Here is a 21,274-nt window from a genome sequence, read left to right as displayed (position 1 = left end):
GGACAGGATTAATTAGAGCATTTGTTTCTTATCATCTTACTATCAAAGGATTTCAAAACTCAATGTGATTAAAATAAATTAATTCCCAAATTAAATTAGTATTTTTAGATTCACTTTTATTATTAATTTTTTTGAAATAATTCACAATTTTAACTTTATTTCTTGGTCTTAAATTAAAATTATACTATGATATTTTTTTATTATTAAGAATTGGTCAAATCCCACTCATTTATTTATTTATTTATTGAATATATATGCCTCATTCTTTCATACCATATTCTTATTTATTCATATTTAAAATTTATTTTTCTAATTAAAATATTTCGAGAACATTCCTTTTGGAATACACCAAATAAAATAATTATTTCTTATTTGTCCTTTTTGACATACATCAGTCTATTTAATTTTCTACTTAAATTTTTTTTATTAATAGTGTTTGGAAAGTTAGAAAAGTCTAGAGTGCCTGATTGGAGGAGCAAATCTACAGAGGAAAAGCACATGTCTCATGTGCGCATAAACCAGTGAATAGCCCTGTTCCACACGCCTCCTTGCTTCTCAACTCTTCCTTTCTCTCCATACATCACTCATGAATCGAGGCCAAGATTTAATTTGAGAAGCAAGAGGAAAAAAAATTGTAAAAGACTCAGAAAAAAAGATGCATTCAAAATTCTCAATCACCCATCTAAACCCATCAAAAACCGGGCTGTTTCCTCTCTTCCCTCATCGGGATTTCTGCAAGGTGGGATTCTCTGCAAGACCCAAGCTCCGGTTCAAGCTCGTTGTCCAGTCTCTGGGTGATAGGTGGAGATTAAGCGACATTGATACCAGTGAGTCCTTGTATTTTTTTTTTTCCATGTGAATTATAAACGTCTTTTCTTTTGTGTTTCTATTTCAATTTTCATTCTTGTATCTATAAAGGCCGAGTATTGGGTTGGATTCAACTTCTGGGTCATTCTGATTTTCAGTAATTAGTGTAAAGTCCATATGCAGAAATGAATTGAATGTATTTTTATCATAAAAACAGTAGTCCAGAGCATATAAGGGTTTAACCCAACTAAAGAGCTTTGATCAATAAACTTAAAAATAATTCAGAATTGTAGGCATTATACGATTGTCCTGGGGGTTTTTGGAACCTCTGTGATTCAATATGCTAATCAGTAACATTAGGCTCCATGTAACATACACTCATTATTGGACTTCAAGGACCAAGGTAAGAGAGTTTCTCTAGAGGCCAGAGGGCCAATAGACCCAGGTGAGGTACCAATCGAAAAGACCCAATATTTGCTGTCCCCAAGATGATTCTCTTTTCCTTTTTCTGTGGGTGGATATATTGTAGTTGGCAGGTAGGCTTATTTGATGATCGTTGTGGAGTTAAACGTTGAGAGTTGAGAGGCTGCTGAGAGTTTCTGTACTTTTTCTTATTGTTAATAGTGGATTTGATTTTCCTCCCTTCCAAAGTCCGTATGCAATCTAGCCAAATCACGTAGATTTGGTTTTTCTTGTGTGTGCTTGCTATTACAATTTAATTTATTAGAATTAGGATTTCATATTGAACATATTAAATCATAAACATATTTGTGAATGCTAATGGTTTGTCTTCCTGGTAGTTACTGCATTAAGAACCTATAGTTTTGTAAAACTTTAGCTGTCTATCCGGGTTAGATGTAAAGTTGTATTCTAGGAGATGGAGATTGAGATTGAAGTTTAAGGATTAGTTTGTCTTGTAACTTAGTATGAGTCCTAAGATGCTAGAGATTTCATGGGAGATGGTATGCAGTTACTGCATTAATGTTGCTTCTAGTTTTGGATTTTCAAATCCTTATGTTCTCAACAGATGCTGTGCAAGAACAATTGAATATGTGGCTAGTGAAGACTCAAAGCTTTTTGAATGAAGTGACTTCTCCATTGGTAAGAACTGGTCATGGTAGAAAGCCTGACCCTGCAAATGTGTCTGACACTCGAGATATGGATGATGTATTCGTGGCAGAACAAACTATTCAGAGCAGCACACCCAGTGGCGACCTTTCATTGGCTGCTATTGTTTCTATTGAGCAATTCAGCAGGTGACAATACTTGGCATTTTTATTTATTTGTGTTTTTTAAGTTTCTTAGATTACTATCTGTTGATAAACGATGCTATTTTGTGCTTTACTTTTTTACTTGTGACAGCATACTATGTCAACCTATCAGACTAATTAAGGGATTGTCATTTGACTTTTTGAAATTAAGATATGCAGGATGAACGGATTGACTGGGAAAAAAATGCAGAAAATATTTAGGGCACTTGTTCCTGAAACTGTCTATAATGATGCCCGTAATTTGGTGGAATATTGCTGCTTTAGGTTCTTGTCAAGAGATAGTTCTGATATTCATCCTTGCCTCAAGGTTTGTAGATTAAGTATAAGCATATTGCATTCATTTCTTTCTTTCATCTGGTTTTCCTTTCTATTTTCTCTGGTCTTCCAAGAGTTTGCAGCTTCACTTTCCTTACTCATGTTTTCTTCTAATTATGGTTAAAGTAGGTGGAGTTTTATTTTTTATTTTTTCCCTTCTTTTAGTTAAGGTATTATAGGAAAGACATGACATTATCTGTTGTAGCTTGTGTGATCTGATTTTATAAAGATACTATGTGGACTATACATTTATCTTAAGCATAAGTTCTGATGATTTAGATATGTATGTATATACTATGTGTATATGATTATATTCTACAGTTATTTCTGTTTGTATACAAGTGCTTTGAAAACTATAACCTTAGGGACTTACATATTTATCTCTAGGTTATTTTTTTTCATTGATTTATCATAATCTTTTGTGAGACCTGTAGGACTTACTAAATTATCTGATTGGCCAGTTGGTTTTTTTTTTTTTTTTGGGATAAATTTGGTGCTCACAGGAACCTGCATTCCAGAGACTGATTTTCATTACAATGCTCGCGTGGGAGAATCCTTACCATGAAGCAAATGATTCAAATGCTATTGGTTTAGAGAAAGCTTCCTTTCAGGTGAATTCCATTTTTTTTTTCTTTTCTGTTTTTTTCTTTTCTTTCCTCTTCCTGATATTCCACCCTCTAAAGCAACTTGTAACTTCTAGTGTCTAGAGATTAGATTGTTGGATCACTGGTTTTGTGCTTCTTTAGTTCTCAACTCCTAAAAATTCATGAACAGGTTTCCAAGATCATCATTTTATTCTCCAGAAACTATTTCTTTTAACTGTGTTTGGTACACATGCTGTGTATGTTATCATTGTCTTTATTTCAAAATCCTTCATGATAGTTTTTGCATCTGTTTTACATTGTGCTTTCCATATGTTTGATTGCTGCAAAGAGTAAGTTTGAAAATTTTGAGCTAAAAGGCTTGGTTGAGCAAGGTATTTGAAAAGAATGATCTATGAATTGCAAATAACATCTTTGGAATAAAGATTCAATGAGCTTGAGGGGATGGAAAATTGTTGGTGCAGCAAAACAAGTTTGTTGAAAAGTTTTGCAAAGGTTTTGTGAAGTCTAATTCTATTGCTTGGGTGTACTGGTTGGAAACATTTATCTTTCAACATTCTATAATAATATTTCTAGAGTTATGAATTAAAATAGATTATTTGCTTGTTGGCCTTAAAGAGGAAGCTTGTAGGAGAAGAGGCTTTTGTTCGTATTGCTCCTGCTGTTTCTGGTGTTGCCGATCGGCCAACTGCACATAATCTATTCAAGGCTCTTGCTGGTGATGAACGGGGCATATCTTTAAGCTTGTGGTGTACATATGTTAATGAACTTCTCAAGTGAGTGTCATGATTCCCTTTATAATCCTGTATATTGTTATGACCTCTTGTTATTCTCATATAAGGTAATTAATTACCTTATTGCAATATGCTGCATTTATGATCATCATCTGAAGAAACCTTTACAATTTGTAAAGTTTCAAATTCTTTTAAGATCTATGAACTGTTAATGTTGAATTTGTTCATTTCTAATGGTAATAAAATCATTAAAGAAGCTTGTTGACATTAGATTTCAAGTGAGGCTTTACAATTTATTATTTATTTGCTTATTAATTTAATTGTTATTATTATTATTGTGTGTATGTGTGTGTGTTGAGAAATGAGGAAAACTGGTCTCTATCTTTTCACTTTATTTGTTGATCTTACCAGGGTCTAACCCATAAGGCAACCTTACAAGTTCCGACACTGGATCATTAGTGGACAATTTTACAGCTTAACTGTGATGGAAGATTTTTTCTGGACTTGGATCATATAGTTTCATGGTAATTTCAGTGTAACTGCCACCAGGACACGTGGACAAAAGTAATCTTAATCTCCTACAGCATTGATGGGGGAGTTTTTGGGTTGTATTTGATGTATATTTTTCTTTCAAAACTGGTTATAGGATGAGAATTTATAATATAAATAATATTTAGGAGCACAATTCCCATAAAATAATATTTAGGAGTGCAATCCCCATAATTTATAGGAACCTTTTAATAATATTAGAATTTACAAACTTGCCCTTGAGGCCTGTTTCAAGTATTAAAGGGATGGGGAGGGTTTGTGGGAGGTTCCTGGTTCAAAGTCCAATGGGGCAAAAATTTACCTATCAAAAAAAAAAAAAATAAATAAAAAAAATAAAATTTACAAACCAATTCCACTTATTGGGAGTGTGTTAGTTGCACAGGCATGTTCTTTAATTTTTGAGAGTTAACAAACAAAATTTCCATAAAATGATAGAATAATTGACATGAAAATGTTGGGACAATTTGGGAAATCAAGAAAGAGTAAAATAAGGAATTATTGTACTTGTGAGAAGTAAGAGGTAGGACTGCTTGAGGACAAATGAGAGGTTGGCTAGACTTGTTTGTTTATGTGCAATGAAGACAAATGACAAGACACTGGTAAAGAGTGTTTTTTGTTCAAATTAAATCTGCTGTAAGGATGAGAGTACGTCCAGAAAAAAACTGTAGGTTGAGGTTGTGAGAAAAGAGCATAATGGTTTATGACTTAATTGAAGATATGACCCTAGATTAAGCGAATTGCAAATAGGATTCGTGAAGTCAACATCAAGTAATTGGGAATCTGGGACGAGGCTCTGTTAATTTATGTGTATCTTATAGTATTAATTTCTTTAATATTAGGGGCAATATTGATATTAATTCTGAAGTAAAGCAATAAGTAGGATATGTCTATAATGAGGCATGCAATTGAAGATTTGCCATGGGCTGTGCAAATGTTTCAGTAATATATTTCAAAATTATTATTGCACTAGTTTTTTCAACTGGCTGTTTTCAATCAATATTTTAAGAAATCTTTTGAATTAGAGTCACATGGTGGTGCTATTTTTCTCTTAGTTGATATTTTCCAAGCTTAAACGATTATAATCTGTCATGTTATGGTTATGTCTTGTTGCATGCAACCCATTTCCGTGGTTTGTCAGTTACATATGTAGGTTAATCTTTCAGAGTTTATTCTTATCTTCTACCGGTGTTTCTCTCTCTCTCTCTCTCTCTCCCTCTCCCTCTCCCTCTCTCCTTTTGTTTTTGGATGTAGAGTGCACGAAGGACGCAAATCATATGAGATTCAAGAATCCCCCCAGCTTTCCAGGGAGCGGATCATATGTATTGGTTCTAGCAGGAAGCGCCCGGTCATAAAGTGGGAGAACAATGTTGCATGGCCAGGAAAACTTATTTTGACCAATAAAGCACTCTATTTTGAGGTATTTATTCATTCTAGCTTGTGAAGTGAATTAATGTAAAGTTACCTCATCAAAGGCATTCAATGGAGTGTTGTGTTTTTTTAAATCATATGAAGTTCATGGAGTTATTGATGAACATGAGTAGTATGATGCTTTTAATGATTTTTGGGTTGTTACATATATTTAGACATGGGCACATATTCATATGATAAAATTTTTTCATGGGAACTATGTAACTAAACATTTTGTTTAATATTATATATAAGAGCACAGCTTAGAAAATTCAAAGGTGTCTGAAACAAAATCAGAAACTTGTTGGATAACTATAATTACTGGCGCACTTTAGAAGATTTTTTGATAAGTAAAAGAGAAGAAATTGTATTGAAAAGAGACGCTAAAATAACAACTCAAAAAGATACAACAAAGGAACACCCCCCTCCCCAGCTGGAACAAAAAAAAACCTTGGAAAGCGGAGGGGCCCAAAAAAAACCACCCTCAACAAGAACCAACCCAATCAAGGAAACCTACTAAAGACGGAAGACCATATTTTATGAACAATTTCATCTCCAACCAAAGAAAATAAATAAAAGAACTCTTAAGTCTTTGAATGGACAACACATCATCTTCAAATACAATTTTGTTTTTTGCCTTTCAAACTGTCTAAAAAATGCATAAAGGGCCTGCTCTCCAAACTTTCTTTCTCTTTTTTTCCACAAAAGACCCGTTCCAACCTAAGAGTGTCATTTTAACAGAGGATGGCAGCACCCACTGCACCCTGAAGAGAGTGAAAAATAACCCCCAAAGAGTCCTTGCCTTGGCACAGTGAAAGAGGATATGATCTATCGATTCCTCATGCATTTGGCAAAGGTAGCATCTATTTGCTAAAGGCCATCATCTTTTCTGAAGTTGGTCCAAAGTAAGGGCCTTCCCCCAAGTTGCTTCCCACGTAAAAAAACTCACTTTGGGCTGCACACATGAATTCCAAATGACATTTGATGGGAAAGAGGCTGATGGTCCAGATTCTAGGGCTTTGTAGAGAGATTTAACTGAGAACTTTCCACATTTAGTCTCTATCCAAAGCACCCTATCTTCCACATCCTACCGAACACTCTTCCCATTAAGACTCAATAAAAAACTGTGCACCTCATCCATCTTCCAATCATTGAAAGGTCTAGAGAAATGCAGGCTCTAGCTCCCCCCTCCCTCGGTGAAACTCCACACATCTTTTACCCAGGCGCCCTTGAACGTAGCTAAAGCAAACAAAGTAGGAAAAGCGACACAAAAAGGTGAATCTCCATACCATCTATCCTTCCAAAATCTCATCCTCTGACCACTGCCCACCATAAAGGAGATTCTACTACTTAAAACATGCCACTCCTTCCTAATTGCTTTCCACAACCCCACGCCATATCCACCCCTCATTTCCTTGGAGCACCAACCGCCTTGCTCCTCCCCATACTTTCCCCTAATCACTTGATTCCACAAGGCCCCTCTCTTATTTGCAAACCTCCAACTCCTTTTGCACAAAAGCGCCTTATTAAGAGAAGAAAGACACTTCACCCCCAAACCCCCTTTTCTTTTATCTAAGCAAACAAGTGTCCATCTTACAAGATGAGGTTTCTGCTCAAGAGCCCCACCACCCCGCAAAAAATCTCTCTGAATTTGCTCCAACCTCAATCTGATTGTCCTAGGCAAAGTAAGCACAAACATAAAATAAATGGGCAAGTTAGCCAAAGTACTTTGGATCAAAGTGAGCCTCCCTTCCTTGGAGATATATTTTCTCTTCCACATTGCCAATCTCTTTCGAAACCTCTCCTCCACTCCATCCTAGGCAGCCACAAACTTAAAAAGAGCCCCCAAAGGTAGTCCCAAATAAGAGGAGGGGAGACTCCTGACCTTACAACCAAGTTCTGCACCAAACCTTCACATTTTCCACACATCCCACTGGGATTAACTTGCTTTTATCCAAATTAATTATAGCCCGAAATGGCCTCAAACCACATTAGAGTCCAACTTAAATACTTTATCTGATCCTGAGTAGCCGCACTGAAAACCAAAGTGTCATCGGCAAACAATAAGTGGGATACATGAGCCCCTTCACCACTTCTACCCCTCACCTTACAGGCTAACAGAAAACCCCCACTTACAACCAAGTTCTGCAACCAAAACCTTCACATTTTCCACACATCCCACTGGGATTAACTTGCTTTTATCCAAATTAATTATTAGCCCTGAAATGGCCTCAAACCACATTAGAGTCCAACTTAAATACTTTATCTGATCCTGAGTAGCCGCACTGAAAACCAAAGTGTCATCGGCAAACAATAAGTGGGATACATGAGCCCCTTCACCACTTCTACCCCTCACCTTACAGGCTAACAGAAAACCCCCACTTACAGCTCTCTTTAGAAGGCAACTAAGTGCCTCCATAGCAATCACAAACAGGTATGGTGAGAGTGGGTCCCCTTGCCTTAAACCTCTAAAACTTTGGAAGAATACTAAGGAAGTCCCATTAACCAAAATGAAAAAACTAGTTGTGGAGATGCACCACTGCATCCATCGGAGCCATTTCTCCCCAAAACCCATCATACTCATAACTGACAGCAAGAAGGACCAGTCCACATGATCATACGCCTTCTCTATATCAAGCTTGCACAACACCACCCCCTCATTACTCTTCAAAATTGAATCTATGACTCCATTAGCAACAAGGGCAGCATCCAGGATTTGTCTACCCTTCACAAAGGCATTTTGGGCCTTGGATACCACCTTACCCACTAACAGCTTTAATCTATTGGCTAGCACTTTCACTAGCCACTTGTACAGCCTACCCACCAAACTAATTGGCCTGAAATCCCTTAAATCTTCCGTACCCCCTTTTTTTGGGATCAAGACTATGAATGTTGCGTTCAGACTTTTGACAAAACAATTGTGATCATTAAACTCCCTGAAAAACCCCATAACCTCCTCCTTCACAAACCCCCATGAGGATTGCCAGAAAGCTATTGAAAAACCATCAGGCTTGGGTGCTTTATTCCCACTAAAGCCCTTAAGAGCCTTGAAAACCTCCTGCTTAGAAAAAGGCTCCTCTAGCCTTGCCCTATCAACCGCCTCCAACCTTGCAAAAGACAGGCCACTAATACTGGGCATCCACCCTCCTGCACTAGACAATAGAAGCTTAAACTCATTCACCACCCCTTCTCTGATCTCATTTTCCTTTGTTGACCACACACCATTGATTTTAACCCGTGCCATCGAACTCCTCATGTGCGCATTAGCCATCTTGTGGAAAAATCTAGTGTTTCTGCTCCCCTCTTTGAGCCACAACTCCCTTGATTTATGCCACCAAGAAATTTCTTCTAGGAGGACCCACTTTTTAAAATCTTCATTTGCACCTCTCCTAGCTTCCAACTCATGAACAACAAGTGGCCGAGCAACCTCTACTTTGTCCCAAAATTCCACCTGATTCAAAGCCAAAGCCTTATTAACTTCAACTTTACCAAAGAAGACATTCTTGTTCCATTCTCTCAGTAATGGCTTCAAGGGTTTCAACTTCGCCCCCAAACAAAACTAGTAGTTCCATTAAAATTGAGACTCTCCCATCAAGCTTGCAACTTATCCTTGAAACCCTCCTCCTTCAACCACATGTTCTTGAATCTAAAAGGCATTGGGCCTCTCCTCACCCCCACTCCCCCCCCCCCTCCCAATCTAGCAAAATTGGAGAATGATCCGAAATCGGTTTAAGGAGGACACACTGAACAACCCCTGTAAAATGACCTTTCTAGTCCTCCAAAACCAAAAACTGATCGAGCCTAGAATTACATTGATTGTTTAGGCCCCCCGTTAAGTGTAAGGACCTCCCTGCAGAGGTAGGTCCCTTAGCTCTAAATCCTCGATAATCTCACAGAATCTCCTCATTGTAAAGTTTAGTTTGCCTCCCCTACTACACTCCATAGGAAACCTAATCACATTAAATTCGCCTGCCACACACCAAGGACCTCCCCACAACCCTTTGACAACACCTAGCTCACCCCAAAAAGCTTCCTCTCCTTTTTTAGGGTGGGGCCATAGACCCCTGTGAAATTCCAGCAAAAGTCATCCTCACAGTTCTTGAACCGACAGGAGATTGAAAACATTCCCACTTCCACTTCCAGTGAATGTAACACCCTATTGTCCCAAAACGCCAACACACCACCAAAGGCCCCCCTTGAATCAACGACCCCCTACTCTAAACATGGTAGCCACACCAAGGCTCCGGACTATCCTTATCGACATCTCCTGCAAGCATACTAAATCCACCTTGTGAGACTTAATTAATGCCTTGATCACTTTTCTCTTCTCATTGTCATTCACCCCTCTTACATTCCACAATAAAATCCTTTACCTCATAAAGCAACCAAAAAATTCCCCTCACCATTCTCTACACCATAAGACTTCGACTTCATTTAGCAAGTTGTAGTGCCCCCTCACACCTCTTTGCACCACTGTAATTCACCGAACACTTAATTTTTTTCAATTCCCTTTCAGATCTTGAGGTTTTCTGGACTTTTCTTCTCTTCCTAGCCAAATTGCCCTTAAGCTCTTTCCTTTCTTTCATTATTTTCAAAAGCAACAAGATCTCCCCCTCAAATCCCTTTGAAGGCATTCCTAGGCATCGACAGAAAGTGACGAAGCTACTGTTCAGCCAAGGCTCCGCAACACCCTCCTCATCCTCCTCCAACCTATTTCCTAGAACCCTATCTAGAAACTCTTTTCCAACCATCGCCTTTGCTCCCCCCCCCAAAAAAAAAAATTGGATGCTGCTCCCCTCTCACTCCGATCTGCCCATATTACCCTCAACGGATCAACAACCGCCTCTCCTTCCTCAATGGCCGTCCCATCGAGATCCCTAAGGCCCCGATCAACAACACCATCGCTTTGTCCCCCTTAGAGAAAGAAGAAGAAGAAGGAGAACCCCAACCCCCAAAGCTAAGAGAAGAGCGAGGCTCAGAAGAAGAGTACTTGGCGACTTCCTCTAGCAGTGACTCATCTGCTACAAACATCCCCTACGCCTGAGCAGTCGACCCAGCTCTGCGACTCTCCTCGTTGAGACTCCATTCCAAACCAGAGACCTTAACTTCAGGAGCCCTAAGCCCCTTTAAAGTTCCAGCATCAGTCGCCTGGGTTGGACCCCTTTTACTTAAGTTTGGAGAACTGTGCTGACCCTCCTCCATAGACCCAACAGCCCCCAAGGCCATCAGATTTTGGTCCACCCTAAGGCCCTTAAGTGTCGTAAGCCCACCCTTCTTTAAGCCCATTGAGATAGGCTCCTAGGCTCCAAAAGTCGGGCCACCCCTCTCCTTGTCAAACCCTACCCAATAAACCTTGGGCCCACTCCTTCCCCTACTTAACCCCTCTCCATCATCTGGAAAAGGATGCCTTTCCTCAACGAGCGCCTTCCCTCTCCCATCTTTTCCTGCAACTGCCCCTGTAATCCCAACCATACCCATAACGTGCAAGTTAGAGTCAACACCTTTCTCCCTTACTCTGACTTTACCACTGAAACACACTGCTCCATCCTTTGCAGCTTGTGTTTGCGCCTGTGCAGCCCCACACTTTTCCATGTGCGTGAATCCACTTGCCCTTCATCTCTAACCTTCGGTCGTTCCTTCTCGTGCATCGGCACCATCGTTGTCACCCATGGTGGCACTTCCCACCACAATTGGATTGCAAAACAAGAGGCACCCACCACCAATTGCAACGTTCTAGGGAGGTCTTTCCCCTCAGACCTCACTAAGAGCCTAGCCCACTACAGCTGCACGAAGTTAGTTGTGTCATCGTCCACAACAACAAACCCTCCACAACTATCCCCCAACTTCCTAAACACCTCCCGATTCCAAAAGTGTAATGACAAGCCCACTGCCCTCACCTAATATTGATTAGCTTGAACCCCGCCCCTAAAACATCTTGCCTCTGGTCCCCACTTCTCCAGAGAAAACACCTTGTCCTCAAAGTGCTGAACCCTCCCTCTTAACACCCTTTCCGCTTCCTTTGCATCCACAAATTCTGCCAAAAAAAACCCACTGCCCAAATGCGAAAAGCTCACTCCCTTTTTTAAATTCCACAAGCGCACCCCCCATCTCCTTAGCATAGCCAAATCCAGAACCAAAGCTACCTCTTCTCCCCACTAGATTGCACCCCAGTTGCTCCTCCTTACTTCTCAAGTTACTACCCCTAAGTTGGAGCCACACTGAGTCTCCTAATCTTCCAGCCTTCGCCTTTGCCACCTCAACAAAGGTCTTTCTCTCGTCCTCTACCTTAGCCTGTTCTTCACCATTCTTGTTAGCTCTAACTCCACCAAGGCCATAACCCCGCTTAGCTTCATCAGGGGTAACAACACCAATTGAACGTTGTTTTTCCGCTAGCTTAACCCAACCCCTTAGGATCTCCCTTCCCTCTGGAAAGACTAAACATAACCTTTTTGCTTCCACATCACGAACGGAGCAGATAATGAACCTTCTCGCCTCGCTTGAGCGTCTCTCCAATCTAAAACTCCTTCCTTCCTCTACCTGACTTTTTGCACCTATTCTAAACCTTTCCTCCTTACAACATGCTTCCACCCCCTCCAGCAAGCATCTTAAACTGAACTCGCCGAACCTAATCCATGAGGAGAATCCTCTACTTTTCTCCAAGATAATACCACGTAACTTCCCACCAATCTCCTCAACCGAAATCTCGAAAGACTTCGACTCCATAGCAAACCAACACCTACCACCCTCCCTCATGACTCAATATAGTCCAAGGTGCACTTTAGAAGATCCTTCCAAGATTGGGAATTGGAGGAGATGACTCGTTTTTTGGAACATATTTCTGTGGTAAAGGTTCAAGAAAGGGATGATTCCTTAGTTTGGAAGAATGATGGGAGGGGAAAGTGTAATGTCAAATTGTATTATAGGTCTTTAAGGGTCGAGAATAGCTTTTTATTTCCAACCAAAGAGATTTGGAATTCGTATGCCCCTCTTAGAACTTGTTTTTTTTGCTTGGGAAGCAGTTTGGGGAAAAATTTTAATGGTAGACATGTTAAGAAAGAACGACTAGTCCATGGTCAATAGGTGCAATCTTTGTAAAGATAGTGAGGAATTGACGGACCATGTTTTGATTCATTGTGGTAAGACAAGGGAGTTATGAACTCTGCTGCTATCATCTTTTGGACTGGTGTGGGTGTACCCGGGTTCAGTGAGAAATCTTTTTCTGGAATGGAAAGTTAAGGGACTAGGGAAGAAGAGGAAAGTAGTTTGGAGATTGACACCTATTTGTCTTTTTTGGTGTATTTGGGGAGAGCGAAACCGAAGAACGTTCCAAGATGAAGAGTTGTCAAACCAAAGCTTGGTGAACCTCTTTTTGTATACTGCCTGTGTACGTTGGGTGTGCCCCCTCTTTTGGCGTCTTCTTAATTCAATCTGCCTTTGTCTATAAAAAAAAAAAAAATAATTACTGGTGTGAACAAGCTTAACTTTAGTTACCCTACAAGCGCCTCACTTGTTTTGTGAAACTATTAGATATCCTAGAAGTTTTCGTTATTAGGGAATTAAATGAAAATGTATATCAAGCTACTTCATTGTGTATGGTCTAAGCTACACATGGAGGGACAAGATAGATAGGTTCCAACTCTAGAACTACTGGAATAAAGAGTTTGATATCATATGAAATGCTTGCAACTTGGCTTTGTAAGGTTGGTCAAATTCTAAAGCACAAGGATTATTTAAGATTTGTAGGATCTGGGCTTAGTTAGGAATCACACCTTGGGGATTGTTATGATCTAGTGAAATCTAAGAATGGAGAAGGTAGAGTGATGTGTAGTTTAAGGTCAGCAAAGCAAATTCTATTTTCAATTTGGTTAGAGAAGGTGGGGTATATCAAACTAACAATAAAGAAAAATGAAGATTAAGAAACTCCAATCAACAAAAAAAAGTCAAGACTTAGGATCCATTGGTATTCACCATGTAATTCACTTCTGAGTAGCTTCTTTAGCTACACAGCCCCTAATGGTCGTGTTTTCCATAGTTTTCTGGATTTTGGACCTTCCATTGACATCTTCCTGGTGTCAATGGCCTTTACAAGTGTCTAAACCTCTCAGGTCAAGGTGAGGGGAAATCCTATCACCTTCCCACAGTTAGGAGATAGCCTTGTTTTTTGCCTTTCGCCTTAGGCTAAAAGGATTCTTATTGTCTCAACATCACCTTTTGCTTTAGACAACACTAGATGAAATAGAAATTGAAATTGAAATTGAATTGAAGAAGACCAAGTAAGGTAAAGGAAAAGCTGCAGAGAACAAGAAAACTATACTGCTTATGTTATCAGGAGCAACATAGAATTCATGGAATTTGTCTAGATTTATAGAAGCTGTCCAGATTCATAGAATCTGGTTTAGTCAATGTTTTGTATATATTTGCTAGAGAGTAGATCATGAAGTCATTATAGGATTGAATAGTTGTATATTAGACTTTTTCTTTCCTCTAATAGCTGTACAGATTATGTATTTATACCCTGTCAAACTTTTCTGATCTAAATAAGTGAGGAATCAGTTTCTTCTGTCTTCCTTTCTTCCACTCATATAGTCTCACCATATGAGAGCTTGGAAGAATATTCTAATCCTTTCCTAGCAATTTTTTTGACCTTCATTGCCACTGTTCCTTTCATCACCTTTTTATTCCTTCTTTTTTTTTTTTTCTGCCTATTTGCGGTTCTTGCTAGCTTGAGTGGAGACAAAGCTCCTGGTCTGAATGGTTTTTCTTTAGCCTTTTGGCAATCTTGTTGGGATATTGTAAAAAATGAAGTTATTTCTTTGTTTAGTTTCATGATCTAGGTCACTTCGAGAGAAGCCTTAATGCCACTTTTATTGTGCTCATTCCTAAGAAAGGGGGTGTAGAGGATTTGAGGGACTTTCCATCAGTTTGGTGGGGAGCCTCTATAAGATTCCAGCTAGCATTTTGGCTAATAGGCTAAAAAGAGTTGTTGGGAGAGTGATTTCAAACTCCCAACATGCTTTTGTGGTGGGAAGACAAATCTTGGATGTAGTCCTTATAGCAAATGAGGTGCTAGACTCAAGGTTGAAAAGCTGAGAAAGGAGGGTCATCTGCAAAATGGATATCGAAAAGGCCTATGACCATGTGAACTAGGGATTCTTATTAGCAGTCATTGAAAAAATGGGCTTTAGGGCAAAATAGGTAAGGTGGATGAAGTGGTGCATATCCTCAACTCGGTTTTTAGTTTTGATTAATGGGACCCCTACAGGTTTCTTTTAAAGTTCTAGAGGCCTAAGACAGGGAGATCCTCTTTCCTCTTTTCTCTTTATTTTAGCAATGGAAGCACTTTCTAGTATATTGGAGAGGGCTATGGAAGGAGGCTTCATTAAGGGTTTCTTGGCCAATGGGAGAGGAGGAGAGGGTATGGTATGGTAGTATCCCATCTTCTTTTTGTTGACAATACATTGATTTTTTGTGATTTGGATAAGGAGCATTTGGAGGCTTTGAGTTGGGCTTTCATGTGGTTTGAGGCTATTTCTGGTCTTAAAAATTAATTTGGATAAGAGTAAGTTAAGGTTTCTAATGCAGAAGAGTCGGTTGGGGTGGTGGGGTGTAAAGTGGGCTCTCTCCTTTCTACTTATTTGGGCCTACCTTTGGGTACTTCTTTCAAGTCTATACCAGTTTGGGATGTAGTAGAGGAAAGATTTCAGAAAAGACTTGAGGAAAAGATAGTATTTATCGAAAAGAGGGAGATTGACTTTAATTAAGAGCACTTTATCTAGCCTACCAATCTACTAGATGTCTTTATTTGTAATCCCACGTAAGGTGAGCTTTAGATTGGAAAAACTTCAAAGAGATTTCCTTTGGGGGGAAGGAGAGCTCCAAAGAAGGCCCTGTTTAATGAATTGGTCATTAATTGGCTTGGATAAAAAGGATGGAGGTTTGAGGATTAGAAAGTTGTCCACTTTGAATAAAGCCCTCCTTGGAAAATGGAGCTACAGATTTGCTTATGAGAATGAGGCTATGTGGAAGTTGGTGATTGTAGGGAAGTATGGAGAGGAAGAAGGAGGATGGTGTTCTAGAGTTTTGAGGGAAGGTTATAGGATGAGTCTTTGGAAGGCAAACTGAAATGGGTGGGAGGAATTCAATAATAGGGTTGGTTTTAGGGTAGGAAATGGTAGGAGGGTGAGGTTTTGGAAAGATAGGTGGTATGAGGAGGATCCTTTGGCAGTGGCTTTCCTAGTGTTGTTTTCAATTGCCATTGATCGAGAAGCTTAGGTAAACTAGATGTGGGAGTAGGTTGGGAAAGGGGTTGTTGGAACTGGGTGTTCATAAGACAGATAAATGATTGGGAATTGGGAGAGGTGGAAGAGTTACTTATTAGGTTGCAAGGACAAGTGATTAGAAGTGGTGTTGAGGATGTCATGGCTTGGTGGTTAACAAAGGGAGGTACCTTTACGGTGAAGTCCTTTTACTCCTCCCTAGTAGGGTGCTCTCCAAGAGGCTTCCCTTTAGGTATTGCGTGGTTTTTTGCTTGGAAATCAGTTTGAGAAATTTTTTTTAACTCTAGATCAACTAAAAAGGAGGGGTTGGTGTCGTCCAAGCAAATGTTATTTGTGTAAAGGTGAAGAGGAGTCAGCAAACCATATCCTTCTCCACTGTCCAAAGGCGACCTTTTTGTGGCACCTTATCCTTGCTCTTTTTAATGTCCAATGGGTAATGCCTTTCTCAATAAAGGATGCCCTTCTTAGCTGGTAGGGATCCTTTGTTGGGAAGAAAAGAAAGAAGGCGTGGAGAGTAGCTCCTTTATGCTTATTTTGGACCCTTTGGAAGGAGAGAAATCAAAGAGCCTTTGAAGATTCAGACTTGACAGACCATGCTATTTTACGTTCCTTCATGTACATGTTTTTGGAGTGGGTCAGGGTGCATTTATGGTCTAGCACTTTGCCTTTATTTGATTTTATTGATTAGCTGGGCTGTAAGTGAGGCGAGGGTGTTGTTTTTTTTGAATCCCTCCCTTTTTTTTGGCTTTGTATACATCGTGTATGTTTTAGGTGCATTTTAGGCGCTTTTAATACAATTGCTTTTACCTATAAAAAAAAAAAAAGAAATTTCTAAAAAACCTCCTACTGAAACAACTCAGCAGCGTATGGATCCATCACCCATCATGATAATCTAATCCTACATATTACTTTTGACAAACTGAATGGTAGGATTTCTTGGGTGGTCACAAGCTGTACTTTTTTTTTTTTTTTCCTTATGAGTAGAGGGAAGATGATGTAATTGCATGGTACCATTAAAGAACCAAAAATCTCAGATCTCTTTTTCAAATAATGGGAAGCTGAAAATTTTTAGGTCATTTCATGGTTAATCAACTTTGTGCAATCTGAGATCACTAACGTTTCCTATTCCTTTCTACTGGAAAAGAAGTTTGGGATGCGATAACTCTGACATATTCCAAGAAAGGAAATGTTGCTCGTATATTTGAGTTGAAGACAACAATTCACTATACAAAGCTAAGAAATCTCACTGTGACTACCTGAAAACAACACTATAGTGGTTTTATTACAATAATTCGATTTGAATTCACCATACAAGAGTTCACTATATAGGTATCACTTACTTCAAGCATCATCGAATTCCATAGCCAGGACATTACCATAAAATCATCTTCATCCTAGGTGTTAAACTTCAGATCCCCAAGTTTTGTGCCCTTTCCAAGCATATGACTCAATTTGCCCTTCCCTTTTAGAAAGGTTTGAACAAATTGAGACCTCTTCAAGTAGTTTTTTCCATTCAACCGATAACTTAGTTGGATATTTTGCAAATCTTCGACTGAAACTATGCTTGGTGTCTTTGTCACTTGAATATCGGATGTGTTAGGCACCTTAGTTGCATCAGACATGATGATGTTGTGAGGGAAAAGAGAGAGAAAAAATTATGGGTGATGAAGGCCAAGGAAAATAAGGCAAACATGAGAGTTTTCAGGTTGAAAGAAAAAAACTTTGCAATTGGCAATGAAGGCATTAAGAAGATTCTTGAAGGTGATTGATGAGTTGGCATTGAGAGACCTTCTCTTACAGGGGGGTTCGTTTACTTGGAATGGTGGGCTAAATGGGCAAACAATGTCAAGATTGGATCGCTTTTTGGTGTTTGAGGATTAGGAGAGTCAATTTAGTGGGGTGGTGCAAAGCACTCTTTCTAGACTAGTGCCTGATCACTACCCTATTCTACTAGATGAGGGAGGGATGAGGAGAGACCCTATTCCTTTTGGTTTTGAGAATATGTGGTTGAAGGAGGGGTTTAAGGATCTGTTGAAAGGCTGGTGGCAAGGGTTTAATTTCAAGGGCTCTTGCAGTTTCATTCTAGTAGCAAAGTTGAAGGCCGTAAAGAGTAATTTGAAAACCTGGAATAAGGAGGTGTTTGGGAAGGTGGAGGTTAACAAGAGCTTGGCGTTACAATTAGTGAATTTATGGGATAATTAGGAGAGGTCTAGTGCCTTATTTGTGGAGGAGGTGGAGGCCAGGAAGGAGGCAAGAGAGGAATTGAAGAAATGGGTCCTCATGGAGGCAAAAATCTAAAGAAGTGTGGCTGAAGGAAGGTGATAGGAATACGGGTTTTTTCCACAGGATGGCGAATTTTCATAGAAGGAGTAACCTGACCAAGATTAAAATTAACGGAACATGGTTAGGTGAGGAGCATGAAATATAGGGGGGTGTTGTTAGTGCTTTCCAACACCTATTGTCAGATTCTGATGACTGGTGTCCAAGCTTGGATGGACTGGTATTCAAGAGATTAGTAGGGGAAGAGGCAGCTAGGCTAGAGGAGGCTTTCTCTGATGAAGAGGTAGTCTTTACTCTCTTTGATCTAAGCGGGAACAAAGCTTTGTGGTCGAATGGTTATTCCCTAGCTTTCTGGCAGTCTAGTTGGGAATTTGTGAAGGAGGAGGTGATGGGTTTTTTCCGAGAATTTCACGAGGTTTGTTAGAAGTCTGAATTCTACTTCTTTGGTTTTGGTTCCAAAAAAGGGTGGTGTTGAGGACCTGAGAGATTTCAGACCTATCAGTTTGGTGGGAGGGCTGTGCAAGTTGCTAGCAAAGGTGTTAGCTAATAGGTTGAAGAAAGTGGTGGGTAAGGTGGTATCCTCGTCTCAAAATGCTTTTGTTGAGAGGAGGCAAATTCTGGATGTAGTGTTAATTGCTAATGAGGCTATAGATTCTCTACTGAAAAGCAATGAGTGTGAGGTGTTGTGCAAGCTTGACTTAGAAAAGGCTTATGACCACCTAAAATGGGATTTCCTGCTCCAGGTGTTGCAGAAAATGGGGTTCGGAGAGAAATGGGTAGGATGGGTTAAGTGGTGTATTTCTATAAGAACTTTCTCTGTTTTGGTTAATGACACGCTGACAGGATTTTTCAACAGCTCAAGGGGGTTGAGACAAGGGAACCCTCTTTCGCCCTATCTTTTTGTGATAGGAATGGAAGCCTTATCCTATTTGATTAAGAGAGCAGTTAGTGGGGGCTATTTGACAGGTTGCAGGGTTAAAAGGAGGGGTGGTGAGGGAGTTCAACTCACCCATCTACTGCATGCTGATGATATGCTGATTTTTTGTGAAGCCTTTGAGGAACAACTGACTCACCTAAGTTGGGTGTTAATGTGGTTTGAAGCCATCTCTGGTTTAAGAATTAATTTGGACAAAAGTGAGATCCTACCAGTGGGGAGGGTGGACAGTTTGGAGGAGCTGACCCTTGAGCTTGGGTGTAAGGTGGGGACGCTTCCTTCCTCGTACTTAGGGCTCCCTTTGGGTGCCCCACACAAATTAGCCACTTGGGACGGGGTGGAGGAGAGGTTTCGGAGGAGATTAGCTATGTGGAAGAGACGATATATATCTAAAGGAGGGAGACTCACTCTCATTCAAAACACTTTGTCCAGCATGCCTATTTACTATATGTCTATTCTGTGTATGCCTAGATCGGTTAGATTGAGATTTGAGTAAATCCAAAGGGATTTCCTTTGGGGTGGGGGGGCTTTGGAGTGGAAGACTCATTTTGCTAAATGGGCGGTTGTATGCTCGGATAAAAGTAAGGGTGGTTTGGGTGTTGGATGCCTTTCTACACTTAATAGAGCCCTTTTGGGTAAATGGAGTTGGCGCTTAATGGTAGAAAGGGAAGCTCTTTGGAAACAGGTTATTAGTAGGAAGTATGGGGTGGAAGAAGGGGGGTGGTATACCTGTGAAGGAAGAGAGGGATTTGGAGTGGGGTTATGGAAGGAGATTAGGAAGGAAGGTTCTTTGTTGAGCAACAACATTGTGTTTTCCGTGGGTAATGGTAGAAGAGTTAGATTTTGGAAGGATTCATGGTGTGGTGCTGAGACTTTTTGCAACTCTTTCCCCTCTTTGTTTGCTTTGGCGGTTTTGAAAGAGGAGTGGGTGTTGGAGGTTTGGGACCCTTCTGTTGAGGGGGGGAGTTGGGGTTCTCGTTTTTCTAGGGCTTTCAATGATTGGGAGGTGGTTTTGGTGGAATGGTTGCTCATGACAATTCAAGGGAAGAGGGTTAGCACAGAATGGGAGGATAGGGTGGTATGGAATAAGACAAAAAGTGGGATTTTCCTAGTTAAGTCTCTCTACAGTGCAGTAGAGTCCGGAAATACAGTCTGGTTTCCAAGTAACATCATTTGGAGTCCTTATGTTCCTCCCAAAGTGGTTTTTTTTTTTTGCTTGGGAAGCCTTGTGGGGGAAAGTTTTAACATTGGATCAGCTTAAGAGGAGGGATTGGACCCTAGCTAATAGATGTTTCTTTTGTCTAGCCAAAGAGGAGTCTACTAATCACTTCTTAATCCACTGCTCGAAGACTAGGGTTTTGTGGGAGTTATTATTTGCTCTCTTTGAGGTGACTTGGGTTCTCCCTTGCTCGGTAAGGGAGACTCTTCTTGGATGGTATGGGTCCTTTGTTGGCAAAAAACGCAAAAAAGCTTGGAAGCTGGTTCCTTTATGCCTTTTTTGGACGGTGTGGAAGGAAAGAAATAGGATGACGTTTGACAATGAAGAGTTTTCAGTTCATTGGTTGAAGTATTATTTTGTGTGTAGTTTTTGGTTTTGGACAAAGTTGTATATAGATGCTGGATCTCTACCTTTAATCAACTTTTTTGATTGGTTGGGTTTTAGGTGAGGGCGGGTGAGGTTTTTGTTTCCCCTCCTTTTTGTTCTTCTTTGCCTTATGGTGCCTACTATATAATTCCTGTATGCCTTGGGTTGTCCTCCGGGCTTCCTTTTTTATAATTTATATATTTTGTGTGTTTACCTATAAAAAAAAAAAAAAAAAAAAAATGGGCGATGAAGGCAAAAATAAATAAGAATATATGGCTTCAAGGTACTCTGTTTTGCCTCGAAAAGACGGAGGAAGATTGGGTACTGCAGCAGTTTCAATGATTGAGACAGCAAACACCTAGAGAAAAAAATATTCAGCAATGAAGGCTGAAAAGAAAATATCCCAAGGAGCCAAATTTGGCTCTAATACCATGTGAAAATATGGGAATGTTATTGATTAATTTGCCATTGTACATGGAAAAATATACAGGCTAACAAGAGTCAACTAAATCC

The 21,274-nt window shown here is 39.9% G+C and overlaps 1 protein-coding gene across 1 annotated transcript in view; it reads left to right on the top strand.

The window, feature by feature from the left end:
* The first annotated feature begins 453 nt into the window (after positions 1 to 453).
* Positions 454 to 21,274, top strand: part of LOC117926644 — a 37,240-nt gene continuing 16,419 nt past the window's right edge. Inside the window, 6 exon segments of the mRNA XM_034845828.1 lie at positions 454 to 827; positions 1,835 to 2,063; positions 2,238 to 2,385; positions 2,897 to 3,004; positions 3,614 to 3,771; positions 5,530 to 5,695. Coding sequence (XP_034701719.1) covers positions 656 to 827; positions 1,835 to 2,063; positions 2,238 to 2,385; positions 2,897 to 3,004; positions 3,614 to 3,771; positions 5,530 to 5,695 — 981 coding nt within the window. The 5' untranslated portion in view covers positions 454 to 655.

Source organism: Vitis riparia, chromosome 12 (genome assembly GCF_004353265.1).
Source record: "Vitis riparia cultivar Riparia Gloire de Montpellier isolate 1030 chromosome 12, EGFV_Vit.rip_1.0, whole genome shotgun sequence".
Taxonomy (NCBI): Eukaryota; Viridiplantae; Streptophyta; class Magnoliopsida; order Vitales; family Vitaceae; genus Vitis; species Vitis riparia.
This window is presented reverse-complemented; position numbering and strand designations above follow the sequence as displayed.